The sequence below is a fragment of the Vespa velutina genome, chromosome 1 (genome assembly GCF_912470025.1).
Source record: "Vespa velutina chromosome 1, iVesVel2.1, whole genome shotgun sequence".
Lineage (NCBI taxonomy): Eukaryota > Metazoa > Arthropoda > Insecta > Hymenoptera > Vespidae > Vespa > Vespa velutina.
This window is the reverse complement of record NC_062188.1, coordinates 4,289,952-4,316,304: the sequence shown is the minus strand read 5'-3', so window position 1 is coordinate 4,316,304 and position 26,353 is coordinate 4,289,952. Positions and strand designations below refer to the sequence as shown.

The following is a 26,353-nucleotide window of genomic DNA, read 5'->3' as shown; positions in this document are numbered from 1 at the left end:
CCTTACATTAAAAAAATGAGATCTTCCTCGCTACAGGAATAATCGTTTTTGATATTATTTACAGAAAACACGGTGTCTTTTTTAAGGACAAGAAAGGATTGTCATGGGCGAATATTTTCTGGAAGAGAGATCGTAAAAATCCTAAAATGCTTTTCTTATCCTTTTTCTTTTCTTCTCTTGTATTTTCTTTTTTTTTTCCTTTTCTCGTTCATGATTCAAGACCGACAGCAGTAAATTTTTTTTTTCGATCGGAAAACATTTCCTCTTTCGTTGCCTTGTATAATTGGTACAAAAACCGGAGCAAAAAAAGAAGAGCTACCCTTTTACAAAAAATATATAAAAAAAGCAAACGGTCCGAGTAGCAAAATGGAGACAACAAAAAAAAAGTATGTCCCTAAAAAGGATTGACTCTTTTCAAAGATGTTTAACGAATGCTCAGTGCATTAGTTTTCTCTTTTTTTCTTCTCAAGTAACTCGTAAAATCATATTTTTCTCACAATCTTTTTTATTCTTTTTCTTCTTCTTCTTCGTCTTCTTCGTCTTCTTCGTCTTCTTCGTTTTCTTCGTCTTTTTCTTCTTCTTCGTCTTCTTCTTCTTCTTTTTCTCTTTATTAGATTTAACAAAGAATATGTCTGTTTAGAACTTATGAATCTTTGCATCTTCCGTCTTTATGACAGTAGTTATTTGTATTATGTCTTTTATTATTTATCACATAATATTTATATTTTAAATTTCTAATATAAGAATATTTTATAAAACTATATTAATTATGTGGAAATGATAGAATGCTAATAATGTCAAGATAGAATGATTTTTATTTTAATTTATTAAAATATTTTACAAAAGAATAAATGAAAGTATATAATCGATTTGAAAATTAATTATAATGTGATATTATAATTATATTTTATAATGTAACTTTTTTGTCAAATTGATTATCTTTCTTTTCAGACGTTCATTATGTGAATGAATAAAGAATATTTAAAATAATACAATTTGTATTACTCACAGAATTCTATATTATAGAATCTGGTAGTAATTTTCTCGATGAATGAAAGAATTTTATTTCCGTATTTTCAACAGTTTTATTATCTGCAGTTTCAAATATTCTTCAAATATTCTTTGTCATTTCGGTTGTCACTTTCTTTTTTTCGATTTATTACGGATCATACCATCCTTTTTGTTTGTTGACCATTTCGTTACTCGTTGCTCATTTATTATAAAAGTATTTATATTCACTTTTATTAAGTATCTATATTTAAATTTAATTAATAATCTTAAGTAATATTTATAACATTAATTAATGGATTAATATATTAACTGAATAGAGGTGTATATGAAAAGGAGATTTGCGTGCAACGCTTTTGACAAATCTTTGACTAACAAATTTTTATTTTTACTGAAAAAACGGATAAATCTTCGACAATTTGAAATATTTTGGGACTTTTGTTTTTAAAAAACGTAAATAGAATGTGAGAGTGTTAAGCAATGAGTGGTCTTTCGCTCGATCAGATGTAACCAAAAATTATCAGCAATATCCAATATGGTTCGTTCTGCGAGTCATTTTTTTTTGTATCTAAAACAGAACAAAAAAAATAAAATTTGTAACTTAAATTAAAAAAAGTAATTTGAGTAAATCACTTATATTATATATATATATTAAAAAAGTAATTTGAGTATCGTATAAACTTATGATATTTACTTGTAAATTGTCACGAAAAGTAAAAGGGAAAAAAAGGGAAAATCTCAATAGTCCTTTCGATAAGATAATATAATTCCTCGATCGAATCTGATTTCTTTAGGCACATTCCTGATAATTTGCTGAAATTTAAATCTGGGATATATAAGGGATATTAGATCAGCTTTTACAAAAGATTCGTCACTATTAACCCCTCGGTAGAAAATTGTCGAGGGTGAAATCGACAAGATAGAGGGATGATACTCGTATATATACTATCAATTGGATATTAATATTTCATTAAGTTGTCTGGTTCGGATGAATGAAATAGTGAACAGATTCGAATGAGAAATCATTTTTATAACATTCTATATATCGTTCTTTAGAAATAATTCTTATTTTCTCAGAGATAACAGTTGGGTAGATTGATTTAAAATTAATAACAAAACAGAAAGCAACTGTAGTGAAGATCTATAAGTAATTATCAAATTAATTATAAAAAAATGGAATTAAAGTAAATAAAAATTGTATAGGAATATTTCAAATAACATTAGTCTCTTTAATTATATTCTTAATTCTGTGTCTTGCCCAGAATTGCTTATTATATTTTTTTATTTTATATTATATACAGATGATAAATAAATGAAATATTATGCTTCATATAAATAATTATAATCTATAAAATATATATACACGTTCACTTTTGTAATTATCACTTTTGTAATTATCACACTATATAATACATATAGAACCATATTCGCTTGTTTTGTGAGCTAAAAAAATTCATAATTATTTTTAGATATATTTAATGTTATAAAATGCACCCTTTTACATTTCACAGTGGCCTTTTTCCGTCAATGTTTAATTCAAATGGATTAAATGTTTCTCGATTTGTTTTAATCCACCAACAATAAATAATATTTTTGTTTTAATGGCAATATATGCCATGAATTTTTTTTATAATCTATGATGATATAATGCTCTAAACAAGTTCAATTTCGAAACTTATAATATTGATATAGCAAGGAAATAAAGGAAAAATAATAATTTTTAACTAATTTTATATTTATATCTTTTTGGAATAATGCTGTAATTAAGAAAATAACTAAATATAAGATAGCAAGAAAATGGTTAATATAAGAAAGCTGCGCGGAAAATGACCATTATGAAATTCATCGTATAAATTTCATAAGTTTACACCAGATTTGCCAAAATTATATAATTGTATATCATTTTCATTGTTTTGTGATATTGAAAAGAGAAATTCTATTGAATTATCCTCCTTTTTTGATTACTCTAATATAAGAGTCATACACATTATGAAATAATATATTGATATAAGCATATATGTAAATATAAATATATATATATATATATATATATAAATATATATATATATATATATATATATATATATATATATATATTTTGTCTTTTTCACATTGTTTTTTTCACATTGATCTTGTACATCATTAATGTAATATTTAAAGAAATTGAAGAAAGATACTTCAAATTTCTCAAATGATCCGATGTAATTATAAAACATGATAAAAGAAAGAATATGATTTGAGCCTACTTTAAAAAATAAAAGAAAATTTAATTTTTAATTTTAGCATCAAGTCGGAATAGAAGTTCGTAACGTTTTAAGTTATGAATTTTTGTATATTAATTACATTATATACATATGTACACATTAAATAAATATGTATATTCTTAAACACTTATATAATCAATATATAAATATATAAGTATATACATATCTATTTAATTTTATTTCTACGTTTATTTCTACGCTTATGAAACTAATAAAATGTTGACCAGAGAGTTCTGCTCGGAACTAATACTTAAATTATTAATTATATATATCATCCACGTTTATTTTACATATGTATATATATATATATATATATATACATATATATACATTTGCTATGTCTAGTTGTTTCCTGCAACTAAAAACATATATGTGTATTATTATAATGAAGTATAATAGAAAATAAATCAGATAAAGAAGATAATGATGTGAAATAATTTAAAAAGTTTGTCTAAGTATTCTAGTTTTAGATTCGAAAGAACAATGATTCATCCTAAATTAACATATTACTTTATATCATCTTACAATTAAATACTGTTCTTATCGTATTTAATCATTTATTTTATTATAATTTTATTATAATTGCTTGGCGTCCCTAAAGAAAAATTGAATAAGTTAGTAATATAATAACACTATTCAGCCACTGTTGAGTAAACATGTGGAAAGTGAAACAAGAACACGATTATTATACAAACAATTTAGATTGACAATAAGAATTTTTCATCGATACGTGAGTAGTTGGGAACTAGTTGCGTGATGAGATTGATGTTTCGCTGTGGAATTACAATCGCAATCACTGGATGTTTCAGAATCTTGATTAAGTTTGGAAAGTATCGGATTTCTATAAGAGCTACCTGTCAAACCGTTGGTTAGTTCCGTAGTTGAATTTGACGTTGGCGTTGTCCTTAAAATGCTTCCTTCTGTGAGTGTTGCTACTGGACTTAATAACGGTGGCCTATAAGTAGCTGTTTCGTTAGCAGTCGTAGCTCCGTTGATTTGAAAGGCGGTACTGCCAACACTTGGAACGCCCAATCCGGTTAAATGGAGGGGAGGTAGGAGTGTATGGTGTATTAAATGGGAGTGAGTCGTAGGATAGGTTGCCGCAGTCCGCGGTTGTGGCCTGTGGAGGGAGGATGCTGAGGTGGTGGGACAAACTGTACTTGGATAGGGAGAATATCGAGTTGCTGCATAGTATGCTGCTGCCGCAGCAGCTGGATATGATGACGCTAAGTGCGTCGTTCCATGATATGTCGGTGGTAACGATCCCGTGGCTGCTGCGAACAAGCTGGCAGCTAACGTTGGATCATACATAGCGTATGGCCATGCCATCGCCATACGTTGACGTTTGTCTTTCATTCGACGATTTTGGAACCATACCTGAAATTATAGGAGTATCTATTGCTTTTTCTTCTTTATTATTATTTTTATTATTATTATTATTATTATTATTATTATTATTATTATTATTATTATTATTATTATTATTATTATTTGAATAAACATCAAATCAAAGCGGCAAACGTTTCCGTTATTTAGCACCTTGATTATTTCCATTCATATATGCTTTATTACCTTCGTAAAAGCACGAGTATCAAAATACTAAAAATTAAAAGATCCGTTAAACCCAAAGGAAGACCCGTAGATAGTCGCTAACGAACATGCTTAGCACCTTCAACCGCAATGAGCGGGCTTGGCATGGTTCCAAGATGAGAGGAAAATTATTGAAAGAAAGAGAAAAAGAGAGAATGCTACTGTTAATGCCTTCGTTTCCGGTGTGATCGACCCTTCGTTATTTCTCGTCATTTGACGGAGATAAATCTAACTATTTTTCATTTATCTATAATATTATATTCATTTGAATTGATTAAAATAAGCACCTTCATTGTTATCGTTACAATCAAAGAAATAATTTATGCATGACCACAGCACATCTAAACAAATTAAAAAAGTTCACGCGAATAAATGTCTTATTATTGTTTTCGATTGAATTCGATTATTTGATTTTTTCAAAAGAACTTTCTTGCATCCAAATATAAATGTGCAGATTGTTATACCAATCATATGTCTAGATATTGATCGAATTTATTAGAAACTTTACCAAAACATTATTTACACATCAACCTACAGTGACTGTAGAAAGTATTTGTACATTGTAATTTGTGAATTTAATTAATGAAATAAGACTTCGTAAAATGTAGTACTAACTAATCTTTTATAAATAATAAATTGGTACATATTTCGCAAATCTCTATAGTGGATATAGTTAAAAAAACAAAAAAAAATTAGTTGTTCGTATAATTTACAAAATTAACAAAAAAAAATCGATGGAAAGATGAAAGCAATAAGTATTCGTACGAGTTTTTATATATACTAGTGTGTTTTGTTATATTCTCGTATTATACGCAGTATGTTTTGGATCATTGTCTTGAATAAAAATAAAATTATTCTTTATACCGATTTTTTTCTACATTAATAAGAGTACATTTTAAAATGTCAATGTAAACCCTGTGATTCATTAATCCATCTATAACTAATTTACATAATGTAAATTTACAAACTAATTTACATTATATTTTAACCAACACCCGTAGTACTCATAGAATTCTAAAATAGTGCAAAACTTCCGTCGTGTTTCATTGTAGATAGCAAGTTTTCTAATTTTAGTTAATTTTTTTCTCTCCAAATAGTATTATGTCTATCAGACTTGAAAATCTCGTCTAAAACTCTTGTCTAAAAACTTTCGTCTTTAAACATCACTCTATTCTAATAGACTATTGGTGTGCTAATATTATTATTTGGAGATTACGATCTTTTTTCCTTCGCTTCACTTACAAAATATCTTTTACGGGTCACTCGACGGTGATACCCTTGATTTTGTATAAAGTTGCGCAACATGGCTAATAGATATATCAATATCTAAATTATTTTTATTATGTTCAAATATTTTTATAGCACTTACTTTTAGATTTTGTTTTATCATTTTAATAACAACTTGTCCAGTATATTCATTAATTTTTCGTGGACGTTCACTTCTAGAATTATTTTGCAGCTTCTTTCTTAATCCGTATCTATCAATTATACTTGCTATGATATATCTAGATCTGTTTATAATCCGCGAAATTTGTGATAAACTTTTACACTGATTGCACAAGTTAATAATAATTTTTCTTTATTCTATCTTAGTTTCCGTATTTACAATAATAATTTTCAATAATACAAAGTTTTGAATACTGCTGATTTTTATAACATTTCGAAATAGATTGACGAGGTCAATCATAAATAGAAAACAATAATGTGATATGTTTATGTTATAAATGTTCTTTAAAACAGCTCGAAATAAGAACTACACGAATACTTATTACTTTCATATTTCTACTGAATTTTTGTTTTTCTTGCTAATTTAGTAAATTATACAAACAACTAATTTTTTTAGAATATATCTACTTTAGAGATCCACGAACATATAATATGTACTATTACTTATAAAAAATTAATTAATAAACTACAATCTCACGAGGTCTTGTTTCAAAGTGATCAATGTACGAATACTTTCTATACTCACCTTATATATAATTTGAAAGGAAATTCAAATAGGCCATATCTGTTTTTTGAAAACCTGAGATATTGTACATGTCTAGAAGAAAAATCTAGAAGAAAAATCTAGAAAAAAAAATATTTAGATATATAGCATTATCTCTGAAAGTAAAAGTGTTAACATTATTGACTGATATCGAATTTGTTATACAATCATTATTGATTAATGAGGATTTTATTTGTTTTCAAATAAATTTACAAATGTACATTATATTTTAATCTTATAGTATCATAAAATATTCAATTATAATAACAAATCCTTTTTATAATTGAATATTTTATGAAAAATTACTAGTTATAAACGTTTAATAAGTACTTACAAGGTGAAGTAAAATTATAATATATCTATCTGTTGTAAATATCTGTATGTTTCATCGTTTATATGGAGATCATTTAATAGTGAAAAAAATCATTTCTTTTGCAATAAGCTGTTTCTATATCTCTAATTTACATTATATAATACATTATATATTGATATCTCATAAATATTTCATTTAGAAACTTCGCAATTTTATTTAGAAAAGCTGTTGTTTTAATGACCATGATTATCTCGTAACAGCAAATAAGCATTACATGTGCTGATGAGATCATTTCGTAAACTTGATTCTATTGTAAACTTGAGCGTAAATTTAATTCTATTGTAGGTTTTTTAGATTCGATAAGAAGTGTAATTTTAATTAAATGTGATTGTTTTTTTTTTTTTTATTTATCTATATAGATTTATCTATATAGATTTCCTGTTGATGAGTTATCATAATTTGTAGATGCAAACCTTAATTGTTGATTCTGGTAAATGTAATTGGGAAGCAAGTTCACATCTTCGTGGTCTGCTAACGTAGTTCTCACGATGAAATTCTTTTTCTAATCGGGACAATTGTTCTCTAGTGAAAGCCGTTCTATATCTTCGAATATTGGGGTCCATAGAAGATAATGGTTGTTGAGTTAATTGATGATCGTCTGACGAGCTACTTCCTAAAATCAAGAAAGAATATAATATCAATAATAAGATTTTTTTAAAGATAATAATTAACAAGATTTTTTATTTACTTAAGACTTTAATTAACAAATTAACAAATTCTAGTTTAGCTAGATGAGATGTATCTTTTAGAATGTATTAGTCTATATATTTCGAAAGTGTGGTACTATTAAACATACTATTTAAATGATACAGTAACTAAATAAATAAAAGAGGCCAATTTTCTTTAAAGAATGTTTTTTATTAAAATAATTTTATAAAACAAGATACAAGTTTGTAAATTATTCTTTCTTGGCAAAAAGATCGTTCGTAAATTATGATGCTTTCTCTCTCTCTCTATCTCTCTCTCTCTCTCTGTTTCTCTCTTTCTTTCCTTTTTTAAAAAGAATTACTTTCCCTCTTTTCAGAAGATTTCTCATTGCAATAGCAAGTCAAGCAATTCAAATCTTAGAATTTATATACTGCTGTTTTCTATCGAGATCTATGCAAAAAAACAAAGTCGATTTCTACGAAAGATTTATACACAAATAACATTTCTAATTATTCCAACAGACATACAACCACTACAATTTAGAAGAGATACATATTTTTACTAATATACGAACAATCTGTTTGAATAGGTCATAAACGATCATTGACTAAACAAATAGGAAAAAGATAAGGAGATTTTTATTAAGAATAAAGATATTAAATAAGAAACAAGGAAAAAAAGTGAGAAAAAATTACGACATGTCATATGGGACAATTAAATATTGCTTTTCAGAATAAATACGTTTTTGGAATATTTTATCGAACAAAAGCAGATTATACTGATAATTCTATATTATATATATATATATATATAGAATATATATAATATATAAATAAAGATAGTATTCTGCTTTTTTTTGTTTTCTTTTGTTGTATGTTGCAAGAAAAAACACATTCTCAATCCATACTTATCTTGTGATAAACAATAACATAGAAAATGTAGCTATGCGATGAAAGAACATAAAAATATAATCAGTTTTTGAAACCTTTACATTACCTTTTTCTGGTGTTTTTGATAGACTTCCTGGTGATGGGGTATGACGTGAACTGTGTGATGGACTATGAGGTGGACTATCAGACGAACGAAGTTGAAATTGTGATGGAACAATATCGACGACAATGATCGTTTCGTCCTCGTTGTGATCTTTTTCTTGATCATCGAAATTCTGTTGAAATTCTTGCATTTCACCATTCGTTTTTGTTATTTTCGTAAAGGAATGTGTTATTTTTCCACTTATCACTTTTTCCTCTGTTTTCTTAACACTTTTACAACTAATTTATCAATTTTTAACCATACAAAATGGTTAAACTTTGATTGTAATTAAATTAATTTTTACATCCCATGCTTATATATATATATATATATATATATGTATATATATATATATACATATGTTCATTAATTAATTTATTTATTTATATAACTATTATGCTCTTTATTAAAAAATATCTCTCGATACTTTACGTCCATGGAAATGTTCCTACAACATTTATATTTATATTTTTTATCAATGCACTCACAATTATTATATTTTTATTTACTTTGTTTTTAACAACAGGCACTATAGGAAACAAAATTTCAGAATCATGAGTTCATCTTATACAATTCCATCGGTAACTGAAAGAAGGGACCAACCAACGAGTTTATATATTACGAACTAAAGCGCTACGACAAGGTCTGTCCTCTTCCCTGATTGGTTGATTCTGATCCACCTCCCCATTTGATATCACGTATCTTCCCCTCTTCTTGACTCCAGTTTACTCCCACCACTATAGGTTTTTCTTTATTTTTTTTTTAGGATAATGCGGTTTAGGGTAATCCATCCAATTGGTTTTTCTAACGACCAAACTTTTTTGCATATTCATTTTTATTAAATAATTCATTTAATGAAATTATTTCCTACATAGATTATTTATTATGTTTTATATCATTTAACTTCAACATTTATTCATTATTGGGTTGGCAACTATGTGATTGCGGATTTCAAATAAGAAGACAAAATCCGCAATCACTTAGTTGCCAACCCAATAGTAATAGAATATATTAATTATAGTTAATTAAATATAGAGCTAGAAAAAAGTTTTGCAGAACGGATACGAATCTAATTAATCAGATTGGAAAGAGATGTCTTTTTTTCATATTTATTTTCGGCTCTATTTATTTACGAGAATAGTTTCGTAAACTTATTTCAGATCTGATGATAACGTCAATAATAAATAAGTATCTTCTTTTGTTTGCAAACATAATAAATAGTAAATGCGTAATTAGATTTCCTATAAATCTTTTTTTCCTTATTAAATTATAACCATAAAAAAAGAACAAATAAAAAGCAAATAAAAAACAAAAAAGAAATGCAGAAGGTCAACCATTGGAAATATACCGCCATAAAGAAAGAGAAAGAAAAAGAAAAGAAGGAAAGAAAAGGAAAAAGGGAAAAATTGAGAGGAAAGAAAAAGAAACTTTCTCCCAAGTGAGAAGAGTCTATTTCATTCTTCCTATTTTATTTCTACCTTCTTCGAGAAATATTTTGCAAAGAATATCTTAATCTACATATAACATAATTCATGAAATATTATTTTCCTTAAAAATTTATTAATGAATTATTATTATTTAACTCGTCTTTTTTTTCTCGAATAACGAACATTATTACTTGTTAATGTCACTATGAGCTAACTAATCGAGTAATAATCACCAAATTATGAAATATATATCTAACTAATACATTATCTTAATTAGTATCTTGATTAGTTTAAAATGGATAGTTAATACTGTTTAATATCATAAATGAGAAAAATGATGGAAAAAAAATTTATAGAAAGCCATGTGAACATTTAAAAAAATTTTGTTATCTTTATTGCCTTTTTGTCAGGAAGTCGAATGTTATATCGTATCGAACAATAAAGCCTATTCGGTAGATTTGAACGCGATTATACGATTGAAGAGCAGGTACGATAGATAATTGACGGGAACGGCCGAAGCAGATGCGGTCGCAATCATGCCGCTGATTAAACGGTTTGATTAAGCGTCTAATTTACTCGTGTGTACGATGTAACGTTGCTCTACGTTAAATCTATGCAGTTCAATACCTGGTAACATTCGCTAAGGTATATATGTATATGTATGCTCCCACACGGATATCCACGTGCCAGTATATAACAGTCCATAACGCGTAGCAATCGTACCATCCATGCGAAGCGATACATCGCAAACATTCGAATCCAATTCGAAGGTCTATTGTACGATTTTCGCACAAATGCTATCGTTAACTGTCTTTCAAACTTTTTAATGGCTTTGAAGTGATATATATCAAGTGAAGAAGAGATATCTACCTCACAAATAATCTCTCATTGTGAATAGATAGTAAAATAAATACATTTGTGCATTCGATTGTTTTCAGGAAAAGCGATAGGTCTAAAAAAAAAAAAAAAGAAAAGAAAGATTTTCAACTTCATCATAGAAACAAAATTTTCAAAATTCGACTATAAATTTCGTTTTCCTTCTTTTTCTATTTTAATCGATTATGGAGAAGATTATCTTCGGGACATCCATGAAACGATGTATTGTTGAATCCCACATTAGGAAATATTCAACAATAGTAAAGAAAAAATAGAATTATTGCCTCAAGCAAGTGCGCATCTTTGTTGCTTCACAATACACGATTGTTATTTTTACACTAAATCATCTCTTGTGATGAAAAGTGGATTTTGTATGATAATCTAAAACGATCAAGCCAATGGGTAGATCGTTTTCGATTGAGTATGTCCCCCAAGACACACCTCGAAACCGAAATTTCATAAAAAAAAAATTATGGTCACCATATGGTGGAATGCTCAAGGAGTGATCCATTATTCCTTTTTACAACCAGGCGAAACTATAACAGCGATGTCTTATTGTCGTGAAATTGATGTCATGCATGAGAAACTTATGAAAAAACAACCAGCATTGTTCAATCGGCACGGCGCAATATTACTGCATGATAACGCATGACCACATTAACAATTACTGTTGATAAATTAATTTTTTACCAAAATTTTTTTACAAATTAAAAAATTTATTAAAAACAAATAAAACTAATTAAAGTAAATCGATTTATTTTCCTTATTAAATCTTTCTTATAAATTTTTATCTTATTTTGAACATTCGAGGATGTTTCAACTAGTCAGCGAGAATATAAAGAGCGAACCAAATCTGACTTACCGAAAGAACGGAGAAAAAAAGGTAAAAGAAATATTGTACGATAGAGGAGCATGTGTATATACTTGAAAAGAACTCGACGCATTCTCATTTCCCGCTCTTACGGATCGCAACTGCTCGAAACTCTTAAGTCTCTCTTATCATTCGTTGTTCACGAAAAAAACAGCGAAATGACTCCGAAAAGATTATTTCACACGTTCGCTGACAGAGAAAGATTCTCACAGTACGCGTATCTACATCTTTAGATACTCCGTGTCAAGTTCGTTAACATTTGTGGTTACGTTAAAGTGATATTTCCTAATTTAAATTTTACAGTGTCTTTATGAACACAAGTTATTAAAAAAAAAATATATATATATCTTTTTTAGTATCATTGTGTTAAATTATTGTATTCGATTCAAATAAATTTATGAACAATAATCCAACCTCTTTTTTTTAATCCAATTGCATTAATCGTCGAATGTAAAAAGAAAAAAAGAAAAATTTGCACACATATGGAAATCATATTCATCGCTATCATTTGGGATTATCCGTCGAAACGTTTTTAAGATTTATTTGTCATTAATATGCGTGCTACTGATTGTATAGAATGCCTGTGTGTTGGCATACATTATTCTTATGTTTACGTAGAAAAATATCATCGAAAAGGTGGCCGACGTGAGCGGCGAGATGAAAGCCTTTGTCGCTTTCTTCGCCGTCCCCTGTTAGGAGATTTCATTCGTTTTTATCACACATGTTTGCAGCATCACTATCCCAGTACGTATCCCTTGATTCCATGGGTGGGATTCTGTACGACGCTGAAGCGTGTTTCGTGGCTTCGTGCTAATTAAAACGGTCCACTAGAGACTTCACGAACCTGCCTGTAACACTCGCCAACATTCGAATGCGTACTTACATACTTTGTTTAACTAATAGTTACTTTTGTCGGTGATTACACTCGTGAAATCCTCAGTTATTTATAAATATAAAACTTATTTTTTTCCTTTTTTACGCAGTACTACATACGTTTCATGCTTTTGTATGACCGTTTCTATCATTCATTGATAAAAAATTTTATAGTCGTCATCTATTTATGTATATAGGAATTTGGTGAATGTTCAAATTATAAGAATTCTATAGTTAGAATATTAAAAATGTTGGAATAATTTTATTTACAATAAATGTATTTTATTTAGAAGAGTCATAAATATCATTTGCTATTTCTTTTTTTCCTTTTTTTATACAAATTACCATTAGAACCTTTGTTCTATTTTTCATATAAATCCTTCTTCTTCTTCTTTTTTTTTTTTTTTTTAAGAAACCGATCCAATTTGGAAAGACAAACGTTGAGTGCCGGAATTAGGACGAAATTAGGCGAACCACTTAAACCACATACGTTCGGAGCAATTTGGAAGCACTCCAGGAAACGGTACAATATAGAAGTGCATTTTTTCTTTCTCCTTTAAGAACCGTATGTCCTCTCTTCCTGCTTCCTGCACTTCATTTTTTTTTTTCTTTCCTCGCCTTTTTCCGCGGAGGAAGAGAAATCTCTGCTCGTAGACACGTTTTCAGATCGGCGCCCGTGACATTTTTTATTCTCGCGTATTACGAGGAGACAGATGCGTCTCAAGGGTGCGTTCGTTTTGAACACGACGTAGCAGAGAATGTCTCTTTGAAATTACACGAAACTTTACTTAGGACCATTAAAATAAAGATCGATCTTTGAAAACTATACTTTTATAATTGTTATTAACGGCTGTAATTTAGAATTTAACACGATTTTAACGCGATTGCCTTTATCTATTTAGAAATTGTTGAAATTATAAATTTTTAATAATCCTTTTTTATAAATGAGTTTTACAAAGTACAAGATATACATTTCTATCTCTGAAAGAGAAAAAAAATGTAGATTATTTACTTACTCTCGCAGTGATCAATAGCGACACAAAAAATCAATTTTCGTTATCAGAAAGATATAGATCGCGGGAAGAACAGGAATATTGTAATAAATTCTTGGAGTATACTCTCCAGGGGGTATCCGCGTCGGGATGAAAGTTAATACCTATAATTTCGCACGATTATTCTATAATTTAATCAAAGCGTCAACCTCGTCCGTTCGGAACTACTCACTGAATCTCTTCCACCATTTCACCTCGTCATTTCGAGGCTGTGCTTTTAAACACGAGCAGAGAGAAAGAGAGAGAAGAGAAGGGAAGAGAGAGAGAGGGGGAGGGAAAGAGAGAGATTTTGCTAACTCGGTTATAAATTTGACGCCGTATTATGTTTGAGAAAGCATAGACCCCCATCTACCCCTATCCTTTTATCTTCCACCATTCTCTAGCAACGAACGGCTATGATAGCGGCTATGAGGAGATACCTTCTTGCATTAGACTTTAGTCTTGGATTAAATTATACGTCACAGGATTGAAGAGATATTTCGAATTTTCTATAAATAAAATAAACAGCAATTTGTTTAAATTAGTAATAAATAAAGTATGTAGATAATATCTACCTAGATAATATCTATCATTCATTAACACCGTCTACGTATTATGTTAAAAATTACTATTAATTGACGTCAAATTCTTTTTTTTTTATCACTTTATCATCATTATTATTATTATTATTATTATTATTATATTATTTTATTATTTTATTATTTTATTATTTTTGAAGTATAGGTAATAAATAAATGTGAGAACAATATAGCAAATATAGTATACATCATTTAGAAATAATATCTTTCTTCTTGCGTTCAAGATAGATATTAATGGAACTTAATGAGATAAGAGTTTCTTACGATATACGATATAAGAAGAAGGGAACAGGTTAGGCGAAGCAGTCTTTAATGATACACTTTGTGTGTTGACCTTTTAAGCCGCTCTCACAGTGAAACGTTTGTCTACACGTTTCGCTGTTCCCTACCGTCGGCACGTCGTAAAGCTTTCACGATTTAAGTAGCATATCGCAACCTCTTCACTTGGCCGTACGCGAATACTTGAAGCATCACTCGATCCTAAGAACGGTATCATCCCTCGCGAACAGATGCACTATTTCTATGTCTGTATTTGTGTATGTATGTGTGTGTGTATATATATATATATATGTTGGTAAACTCACATACGCATAATTTTTTTTTCTCTTACGTCTCAAGCATATGTCTCCTTTAGTTTCTGTCATTAAAATTTTATCATGTTTTTGTTGTTTTGATATTTTTTCTTTTAACAGTTTCTTTGTAGACAGTTAACTGCAGAACTAATACTATTGTATACTTTCAAAGAACTATATTTCTAAAGATATGAATAAAATGTGGTAGCCATGAAAATACGAAAAATATGACCACGTTCTCATGTTGACCATATGTTCCACGTGTTCATGTTATAAATGGAAAAATTGTTTGAAAACACGTTTTCTTTCTAAATTTTCACTAGTACAATACGAGAGAATATAGTGGAACGTTAATGTCTAAGATCGTGGAAGTCTGGCGGTGAAATTACATTTTTTAATTATGGCCAGAGCAAGTTCATAATTGGTGCTCACTACGCGGAGGATGAAACTTATTAGTCGGCAAGACTTTACCGTCCTGGGGAATGTAACATGCCTGGCTCGTGGAAGGATATCGTTGGGATATCTCAGGGGCGCGGCTACTCAAAAATTTTAATTTATCCAACAAAATATTTTGAACAATAAATGTTTACATATTAAATTATTTAAACATTTATATCAACAAATTTGGTATACGATTAGAACGTGTATTCGGTTCAATACAAATATTGATAAGAAAAGGAGAAAAGAAAATACGTATCGAACAATATTTTATTATTCAACGTAATAATTTTATATTCTTATTTAAAAAAAAAAAAAAACAAAAAAAAACAAAAATATTAAGTATAACAATACGATAAAATATATATTGAAATAAGTGTATCCGATTTATTTTAATATCAACAAAATGAAGTAAAGAAAATTGTTTAGGAAGACAAGTAGGAGCATTCCTGGCACTAATCTCGAGTTACGTAGCAACATTTTCTTGTAGACGCAAAATATACGAATTTGTAGGTGGCATATACACAGTGCCTACAATACATTTCTCTTCCATTTCTTCTATTTTCTTTTTTTTTCTTTTTGCATATATATATATATATATATATATATATTTATATTTATATATATTGTTAGATATATAATTTAAATTATCCACTGACATGTTTAAGTTTTGAAGTATTTTGTGTTATCGCACTTTCGTAAAATCAAATGTTAACTTTTGAAAAATGTCTACGTCATTGGAAAAAGTCAGTATATCGAATATTTTGAAAGAGGTCAGCCATCCTCATGACTGCGAGTAAGCGAGAAGAGAAGATAATGTTTTGCATGAACTACCGAAACGCGTTCTAATTAACTGGTTCGCGTAGACCAGCTCATTATACGGATTATTACGCTCCTAGCTTAACGTTCACCCTACATAATATAACGTTTTGAAATCTGAAGTACAATTATAATTTCAAAATTAATCAGCATGAAATATAAATGCGTATATTGTTGATAAGAACAAATAATAACTTCGATCATTATTCGAATTTCGAGACATTTTTTAATATTATAATTATATACCAATGAACAATCTTGAATTATGTTTTGTAAAAGGATCAATTAGAACAATAAATTAATATCTACTTCAAATAATATACTTAACTTTATGATTATGTAGGAAACAAAAAAAATAAATAGAATTTTAAAAGTAGAATTCGAAAGAAAATAATTATTGAGATCGTCAAACGTACAAGCAAGGTATAAAGGAATATACCCAGTGAATGTGGCGGCCATGATGGTTGAGAAATCTCGCTTATCAACGTGGGAAGAGTTGCTAGGTAGGAGGGGTGTAGAAGAGAGAAGAGAAAGAGAGAAAGAGAGAGGAAGAAGATATCGGGTCAATACTTCGTGGGGGGCCAAAACGAGAGAAGAGACCAAAGCGAGAAGGTAAAGAAGGGAGGCTCTGCGAAATGGAGGGGAGCTTTACGCTTTGCCGCTCCTCCTCTTTCGCGCAGCATCCGATTGGCGGTGGCAAGGCGTTAAGGGTGGAGGACAGGAACAGAGACAGAGACGAATGCCGAAAAGATGTGAAAGGATATTCGATTTTTTCCTTATAATCCCGTACCGTTGTTTGTTAGAATACGAAGTAGTATCGATTTATCAAAGATCTTATCAACAAATTGAAACGCAAATATTTTATTTCGTACGTTTTTTCTTTTTCTTTTTTAACTCGAATGTATGGAATTGGATATTCTGTCAGAAAGAAAAAAAAACTAAACGAAGAAACAGTAATGATATATCGATATATTGGCGAGAAAATGAAATTGTGAAAAAATTGTGTAATTTTTATAAAAATATATTAGTTTGTTTTTACGTCGATAGCTTAGACGTTATTGAAGGTGAAAAGAACGTATCAGGGATCCTCAAGCTCGTCGTTCATTGGTGGTTAGAAGTCGTGTGAAGGTGGAGAAGGGCAGATAGAAGGTTGGTAAAGGCAAAGAGAGGGAGAAGAAAGAAAGAAAGAGAGAAAGATAGAGAGATAGAGAGATAGAGAGAGAGAAAGAGAGAAAGAGAGAGAGAGAGAGATTCATCGCCTATCACCGTAGGGACGAAGCGCTGTGTTCGCCTCGAATGCGGTAAGGGTGGATGAGCAGCCTCGTGAAATGCCATCATCAAGCATTCATAAGGTATAGTGGTCTATTTATCAAAGGCAACTCGCTGCCTCGCCTTGGAAGCGTATCAAGAAATTGCGGATGGAAAAGATAAGGTTGCGAAAAAAGTTATGCGCTGGGAAATCTCTCTTATGTTCCTTTTTACGTCATATTTATAATGAAAGTAATTTATATACTTTTGGATCAGTATACACTCTGTATCTCATTGATTTTGATCTTTCTTTATCGGGTCAAATTTTTTATTGATTGCTTATCCATTTTTTATTCTTCGACAATGATTAGATATAAAAGAAAGTCATCAACTATGACAATAATATTTCTTTTTATTTTTCCATACAGGAATAATGATGTAGGCTGAACTAAATGTTTCGAAAAAGCCATAAGGGAAGCATCATCATCAATCAAAATCAGTGCTGGATAAAGAACTGAAAATAGAAAGAGAGAAGGAGGGTGTGAACACACCCTCGAAGAAAAAAAATCTTGTAATTATTGCAATCCAATGAAAGACGCGCGAGAGCATATGCGAGTACTCAACCCTCCGAAGGCCGAGGGGTCGCGTCAACGAGGCTAGTTTTGTCATTGGAATTTGATGATCCTCTTCTGTCTCGTGGGATTCGCTACATAAATATTTGCTAGGTAATCCCTTCGGCGGATTCCTCCTCCATATATCTCTATTGTTCCTCCACCAATTTGCACACCCTTCTTCTTTTCGACAAGCTTCTCTTCATTTAAAAAATCTATCTTGCACCTGCCCTGAGATTAAGGGATCATATTCGATAATTTTCTTTCTAAGATTAACGTTTAACGTATTCGTTTGACTGACCCATAATCGAATTATTTTTCAATGAATGATATTTAAGATTTTTCAAGATCACTTTTTCTTTATTGTACAACGATTTTTATCTTTAGATTATTTGAACAATTTTCTTCACGTTATCCTCATGTAATAATCCTTTCGAATTATCCAGCAAAGCCGTTGTTCTACGCTCGATTAATTTCTTCAGCAACCCTTTTATCCCCTTTAACCCCTTAGCAACTCATTCTCTTATTTACTGACAGCAGGTACGGATTACCCTTCTAGCAAGTGTAACGTGGGGACACGCATGTTGGCGCCCCACAAAATAATAAACACGATTGCTCCATATGTAACGGATATACATGATGTTACGATGACAATCGCGATGATCCCTACTGCGAGAAGTTAAATCACTCGGTTTAACGTCCTTTTCGGAGGGAGTTTCTAAAAGGGGATGATAGGATGATCGGTCTGAGAAAAACAGAACTACGTTCAATATTTATCCAGTTAATTACATTCATTAATCACATCTATATCTCGATTATAAAAATAGATACATATTTTCATTATATTTTATTAAATGAAAATATTGGATTTTATATATATATATATATATATATATATATATATATATATATATATGACGTGTTATTTTACAAAACGTTAACATATGTTGGATAATACTTGTATAGATAATCCCATTTAAGACATCAGTCATCAATAATCTAGTGACCAGTTCTATCAAGTATGGCATTACTACAGGATGATAAATTATGCCTTTGGATGTGTCATTAAAAAATGTAAATCCTCCGATGACTGGTGCGTTTTTTTAAATGAAAGAAAAAAGAAAAAAGAAGAAGAAAGAAAGAATATATTTTCTGGATATATTAGAAAAAGTCTACGTGAATAAAAATAAAAGAAATCTTTATGAGAATAATACATACCCATTTAAAAAATAATTTCTACGATACATAAAAATCTAATTCTTTCGTCTTCGAGAAAAGCAGAGAAGTAGGCAAGTTATTCCTTCGGATTCAACATGTTCACGGATTCTTTCTTATTCCATCCTAATTCGAGAGAACGACTGCCGTAAAACGAATCAGAGGGGGATCATGCCTCGAAATTTCTTCGCCGGATTACCCTCCGGACGATCGTTTCTCCTTCCTTCTACCGTAGCTGGGATGAAGAAGGGATGAAAATTTGGGATAACCAACCGGCGGAAAATCGTATTCCACCATTCTACGAGCGCGATTGCTTTCGAGTTATCAAATTCTTATCGAATTGTACGTACCGATAAATTTGATAATATTAGAACAATCTAAAAAAAAAAAAAAAAATAAAAGAAGAGGAGAAAGAACTTTGAGATTAGAATTATAATTAAACTCTTCGTCAAACGTTAATCATTCTTCAATATCGTTTATTATTTATTACTAAGGTATCATTTGTTATATTGTTATACTATTGCTATCGATTGATAGAAAACACTCTATAAGAAGAAAACAATTATTCTTTTAAATGTAACAAACAATGAACGAAATATTTCGATTTATTTTTGTGGATGCCCACGTGTTAGCTTGTTTGATATATATGAAAGTTTTTCTTGGAAGGAAATAATGTTTCATTATGCAGAGTCTGGATTGCTCGCTGTAGTTATAGATACAAATGTATCTTATATTTTTCCCGTCATTTGTGCTGTTAGTAGGAGCAACAGCAAGAACAACAGAATTAGGATTTAATAGAATCTACACTACTATCACTAGTGACTGCTACCTTTCATAGTTTTTAAGGGCATCGTTCAAAGGTTTACGAGTGCGCGAAAAGATAAGCTCGATCTGGATACATATATTTTCATCCTCGTTATCCTTTATGTCGACCAGTCTCAATCTCCTATGAAATGTCTAAGACAATATTTTCGATTTCGTTTACGATTAAACTCTTTAATATATGTACTTGAATAATACTTACAATATAAATAATTTATTAGAATAGTATGATTTTTAACTTTTTCATATACACATATATTAAAAAAAAAAGTCTTAATTTGAAAATTCAATTGATATTATATATTATTCAATAATAAAGTAATGCTAAGGTTTGTAAATTTAATGATACAATTTTTTCTTTTTGCTGATTCGATTCATGTTCAGTTCTCTTCAATACCGATATCTATCGTAATTATATATTTGTTGATTTTCATTTATATCGTCAGAGGGCGAACGCGTATGGTTAAACTCTCTTGATACGAATATTATTATGCAACGATCGTACAGATGGAGCTCGAAATTTAAAAGCAATATATATGACCCAATATATTATTGATTAAATGACCAATGGTATGAGATAATCATACTAATTTGTTTGGTTGGTAGATTGCGCAGAATTAATTGCGCAATATTCATATTGTTTAGGTTGGTATTTATTTTTAAATACGAATATATAAACTATCCTTCATATGTTTAGAACTACAAGATTATCAATTCTTTTATTTCAATATGTTATAATTATAATTACTTAGAATGACTTAAAACATATGATTCACACTCATGTTATATGTTTATGTCAAATGTTTATATCATATAAAAGGTTTATTAAAAAATTTACAAAGGCATACAAAATTTTAAACTATCCCTAGCATAACAACAGAAATTCATTAATAATTTTGCATAATTAAATTTTTAGTAAGGTAAATAATTATATCCTTTATTACAATTGCATATCATTTTATTTCACATCATATAAATATGTATCTGGTTTTTGTAATATTTTTATAAAATATACAGTCATAAATTTTCTTTATTTATAAACATTGTATTATACGTATTTAATAAAATAAAAAAAACGAAGGATGACACAATTATATTTATATTTTCAAATATTGCTGTCAAATGTCCAGGTACATTACAGAAAATTATTTATCTGGCTGAAGACTACTTTTGAAAAGTACATTTATACAATCGTTAACTTATAAAATGTAAAAAGGATATAAGTGAATTATATTAAGAGCATTTGTTTTGTCTGTTTCAGTAATAACATAAAAGTGATTTGTATGTCTTCAGTTTTCATCTTTTAGTGCCAAATAGTATGTGGAAGCTTTTTGATATGTATATGATCAAATTATTGTTAATACAAGAATAAATTCTGTTAAATAAACAAAAAGCAACTTTGTAGAGAACTTAGATATTCAAGATGAAACTTATACAATGAGAGTGAGCATTTCAATATTATAATAAATTTATTATTAATTAATAATTTTTTGTTAAATAATGTTTTGAGAATTTCTTTCACAAAGATAAAATATTTTAATGTTTAATAGATTTATGGTAATATTATATAATTTTTCTTTAAACAATTTAATATTATAATTATGGATATGTATTAAATTTATTACCTAAATTGTTTGTATTTAAAAGTGTATTTTATTTTACTAATGTATTATATCAATAGTATTCTTGTAGCTAAAAATTATTATTTCAGAAACTATAAGTACAATAAATCGTTAAAGATTTGTTTATCTCAATAATAACGGGAGAAAAATTTTTACTAAATATTATGAAAAAAACTATTAATAGTCAAGAAATAGTACTATTAGTACTATAAATTCCTAGTATTATAAATTCCTAGGGTATACTTTTGTAAAAGAAAAATGCACGAATATTTGTAATCTTGAAAAAATATAGGTTAATACAAGATTAATACATGGTAAGTAGGAGGATTGGTTTATTTGGAGTGACATAACTAGGTCGGCTCCATCACAACTACTGATTGATCGGACCTTTTTCATTGACTTCTTATACGCTGAAAATTTTAAATCTTATCATGGAGCTCTTTAACATCTCATTTTTTTCCCTATATTTTCCTTTTTCTTTTTCTCTTCGTTTTTTATCTTTATCTTTTTTCCCTTAAAAAAAATTATAATATTAGGATATTACTAATAGCATCTAACTAAACACAAATACTCATATAATCATACTAAACACAAATACTAGCATTAACACGCGCATCCTATTATTATCGATGATCTTTTGTTGTGACAATGCAATTGAATTATTGGCCGATCATGTTTATTTATAGTGTTCATTACCTTGAAAATTACAAGAGAATTGTATGCGAGTGCATCTTGACTCCATTTACTGCTCATTTCGTTTTGTTTTGTTTTTATTTTTTTCCAACGATCCGTCAACGCCATGATTTATAGTCATTTGAAAGATAAACAGAACATTGATAGCGACGACATTCTGACACGAAGCGTATTCGATCTCCATTCCTTCTCATCTCTCTTACAAAATAATTCGTTAATTTGAAATTCGTTCCTGGAATTTTATCGAATATAAATATATTTAGAGAAAGACGAATGATAGATTGGATTTTATCTTGGCGAGAAGAGCAAGAGGAAAAAGAGAATAATAATGTTTAGAAACTCACTCACACTTTTATACACTCTTGGAATGTAATGGATAACATTTATACACAGAATCTTTTCCTCGCATGGAATCGTTTTCGTAAATCAATATATAACCTGCAGAGTCTTTAAAATAGAATCGTTTCTAACATCTAAAAGTTCTTCTGACAATTATATTCAATAGTCGCATGGGCAATTGTTGATTCAGAAAGTTGGTAAAAGCAGTTAAGTATAAACAGTTGAAATTAATTTGAAAAACTGATCTCTGATTAGAAAGAAAGAAAGAACATCATATTGGTTAAGTTCAACACTACGACTTCCCACTATTTACAAACAACCAATGAGAAGACACTAAGGAAAGTTTCTAATCCTAATGTGTTATAATATATATAAATGGAAAAATTGGAAGGAAAGTTAGTTCCATCTCAAATCCGCTTGAGAATTTATCGGTAGAATTAATAAATATACTCTGTTTTAGATATTATAATTTATTTATAACTATATTATATTAGAATAAGCATTTATTGTTCACATTTGGTGTTCGTATGCTTGTGGATAAACGTAATAAATCTACTACGTAGATGCTCCATTTTATTTTTCATATATTTTGGATATTTTTGAAATGTTAGAAACTCACGAGAAGTTTGAAAAGTGAAGAAGATAGGATAAATGAATGTTCAGTAGCCGGTTAGAAAATTCTTTTCAATAAATGAAACGTCCTTGGTTTGTCAAGAAGAAGATACAAGTAATGTCTACTAATATTCTCGTCAAAACGAAAGTTCTTCTTTTATCGAACGTGAGAAGAAAAACAACCGCAACGAAACGCGTTAAAAAGAATCCATCTGTCAGCTTCCCATTTTCATTCAAGAAGAATTTCGACTCAAAGGGAGGTATTTTTTCATTTTAGCCGTAAAGTTTTTTCAGTCATAAACCAAAGCATCCGGTAGAATTTGAGGTAACCATTTGATATTTCCATTTTTTTTTTCTTCTTTTTTTTTCCTATAATACATTAAATTCGTTAAAGTATTTTACCATGTAACTAATATCTTTCCTTTTCTTTTCTTTTCTTTTCTTTTTTTTTCTGGCAGAAATATCAGTGAATTGCAATTTTCGTTTCTAGACTTTTCTTAATGTTTCTTAACGTTCCTTCGTAACTTTCTCTTTCGAGGTTCATACGAATTTTGTGTCTTCAAGAAAATTTGATTGACAATAATGTAGCGTAAAAGTTGTGGACTAAAGATGAGAACGTGACAGGAGTAAATTTTTCACGCAATTCAAACTTGAGAAAGTCGGTATATCTTTAAATACACAATATTTGTTGGTAAACAGGGCTTCGACAATTATTGAAAGAAGATTCTCGCCGTAATAGATTGTGTTTCGGATATTTGCGAATTAGATGCGGTCTTGAATATTCTTAGCTACCTTGAACTACTGGGTTTACGTTCAAGGTATCATTATCATCGATACTCAATAGATATTAGTTTACTCATCTTCGGGTATAAGTTTAGTTACTTTCTTTTTTGATCTTTACAATATTACTATTCTTTAATTCATTTTTTAAGCATAAACTTGCTTTAATAAAAATTATCTTATATTTTCAGCTCATACAATCAGATAAAATTTTTTAAACATTAATTTTTTTAGGACGGAAAATTATACAAATTATTTTTTCCGTTTACAATGTCCATCTGAATTTATTTATTTGATTTATTTCTAGATATAGATATATAGGTTAGAAAAACAAATGCGAAGTAACGACGATGTCGCGAAAACTTCATTTTTTGATAAAAGTCACACGAAGGTAAGGAGAAGATTTAAATTTTCATAGCAGTAATATACTAATCAAAATAACAGTGCCTGATCTGTTATTTTCTGTTCAAGAATAGGCGGATCCATCCAAAATCAATTGCATTGGTTGATAGCAAATACAGCGGCTCTCCTTTGGTATATTATCACTTTTTTTTCATACTTCTTTTTATTTTTGTATTTTGTGACATTCTTCATTTCTTCTTCCTTAAGTGACTCAATAGATTTGTTTTACATCGATTATTACTTTCCTCTCAATGTAAAGGAATCGATTTCAAAGCTGTAAATTTTCAACAACAATTTCGTCTTTTAACATGCTAATGCAATGAATGCGATGATAGATGTTCAACATCAAGACGATAGAAAAATCAATATTTTCTCTATTCAAATTTGTCTGATTTACCAAAAAAAAAAGAAAGAAGATATCAGAGAGTAAGAGTAGGAAGATTTAACAAAGAAAGTCTTTTTTGAAAATGGATTCTTTATAAATAGAATACATAACATGGTGTATATATATATATATACATTACCAGTGAAGCTGAAATGAGATAGTGCTCTCTCCTGATTTGTGACGAAGCACGATAATAATGCGGATGATCGGATTCTTCGTCATTGAGCGAATATATTGGACGTAACCATAGCAGCCATACAGTGCTCATATTGGTTCTTCGCCAACTATCGATAATAAGAAAGATAAGATAATCCTGTATATTGGGACTATACTTTATCGTTCTTTATATAGTTATTAGTAAAGATAGGAGAAATTTTTCGTATTAGTTAGAATCGTCTTTTGGAAATTGCCGATCTTTATTTCCCCTCGAATCAAATTCCTCTTCGAATCAGAATTCGACATTATAATCGAGAATATTCTGATGGTGATACTACTCTTTTCTTCGAAAATGCTAGAAAAATAGAGCAACGGGGTAGCTGCCCGTGTACTGCCACACGCCATTATACGAAATAAATGCGAGTTAATTAAAGGGCGGAAGCAATTACTTGCGAATAAATCGTAGCCGTTAATCCGTTATAGCGCAGTCAAGTCTGTACTTCTCTCTTCGTATTGTATCACGTATCCAACCCCAAACTACCCTTTTTCGCTTCGTCTCACTGTCCGTCGGCACGTACACGAGGATAGGGATTTGCGAAAACGACTCCGATCCCGTGCTACGTTCGCATAATTGGCTTTGAGCGTCGCCAGCTGCGACCTCGACGATGCCCCATCCTTCTTTCCTTTCATCCTTTCTTAACTTTATCTTCGCTTGCAAGATCCTTACACTATTTTTCTCTGATGTTTATTCGGTCTATATAATACATTAGATGAACGTAATTATATCTGTTCTTAACCAAAAAAAAAATGAGATATTTTAAATGATGATTATTTTTCATACATTTAGCAAATAAATTCAAAAAACGTAAGGAAATATAATTTTTATAATTAACTCTCAAATTAATTATTTCAAATTATACAAATTTTATGGAATTACTTTACACAATTATGAAATATACATGTTACGATGATTACATTGAATATTCTATCCTCGAGAGTATGTGTCTCGAGGCTTATAATGATTGCCATTAAAAGATTAGAATGATTTAAGCAAATT

General features: G+C 29.4%; 1 protein-coding gene and 1 long non-coding RNA gene across 5 annotated transcripts; both read right to left on the bottom strand.

Moving 5' to 3' along the window:
- Positions 1–1,061: 1,061 nt before the first annotated feature.
- LOC124957798 (homeobox even-skipped homolog protein 2) lies at positions 1,062–9,465 on the bottom strand. Of its 3 annotated transcripts, none has more exons than XM_047515145.1 (4): positions 8,870–9,465; positions 7,639–7,838; positions 4,127–4,649; positions 1,062–1,576 (listed from the first exon to the last, which is right to left on the bottom strand). In XM_047515145.1, exons 1-4 carry the CDS (start codon positions 9,054–9,056, stop codon positions 1,509–1,511), a joined length of 978 nt encoding a protein of 325 aa, XP_047371101.1. In that variant the 5' UTR covers positions 9,057–9,465; the 3' UTR covers positions 1,062–1,508. The 3 variants fall into 3 exon arrangements, with proteins under 3 accessions (XP_047371101.1, XP_047371111.1, XP_047371094.1); XM_047515155.1 differs by lacking the exon at positions 1,062–1,576 and adding an exon at positions 3,653–4,045; XM_047515138.1 differs by lacking the exon at positions 1,062–1,576 and having other exon boundaries at positions 3,653–4,649.
- Positions 9,466–21,872: 12,407 nt separating this feature from the next.
- Positions 21,873–23,259, bottom strand: LOC124948324. Of its 2 annotated transcripts, none has more exons than XR_007100668.1 (3): positions 22,967–23,259; positions 22,626–22,854; positions 21,873–22,442 (listed from the first exon to the last, which is right to left on the bottom strand). It is a non-coding gene; the product is annotated as an uncharacterized LOC124948324 (long non-coding RNA). The 2 variants fall into 2 exon arrangements; XR_007100657.1 differs by having other exon boundaries at positions 22,971–23,259.
- Between the last annotated feature and the right edge of the window lie 3,094 nt (positions 23,260–26,353).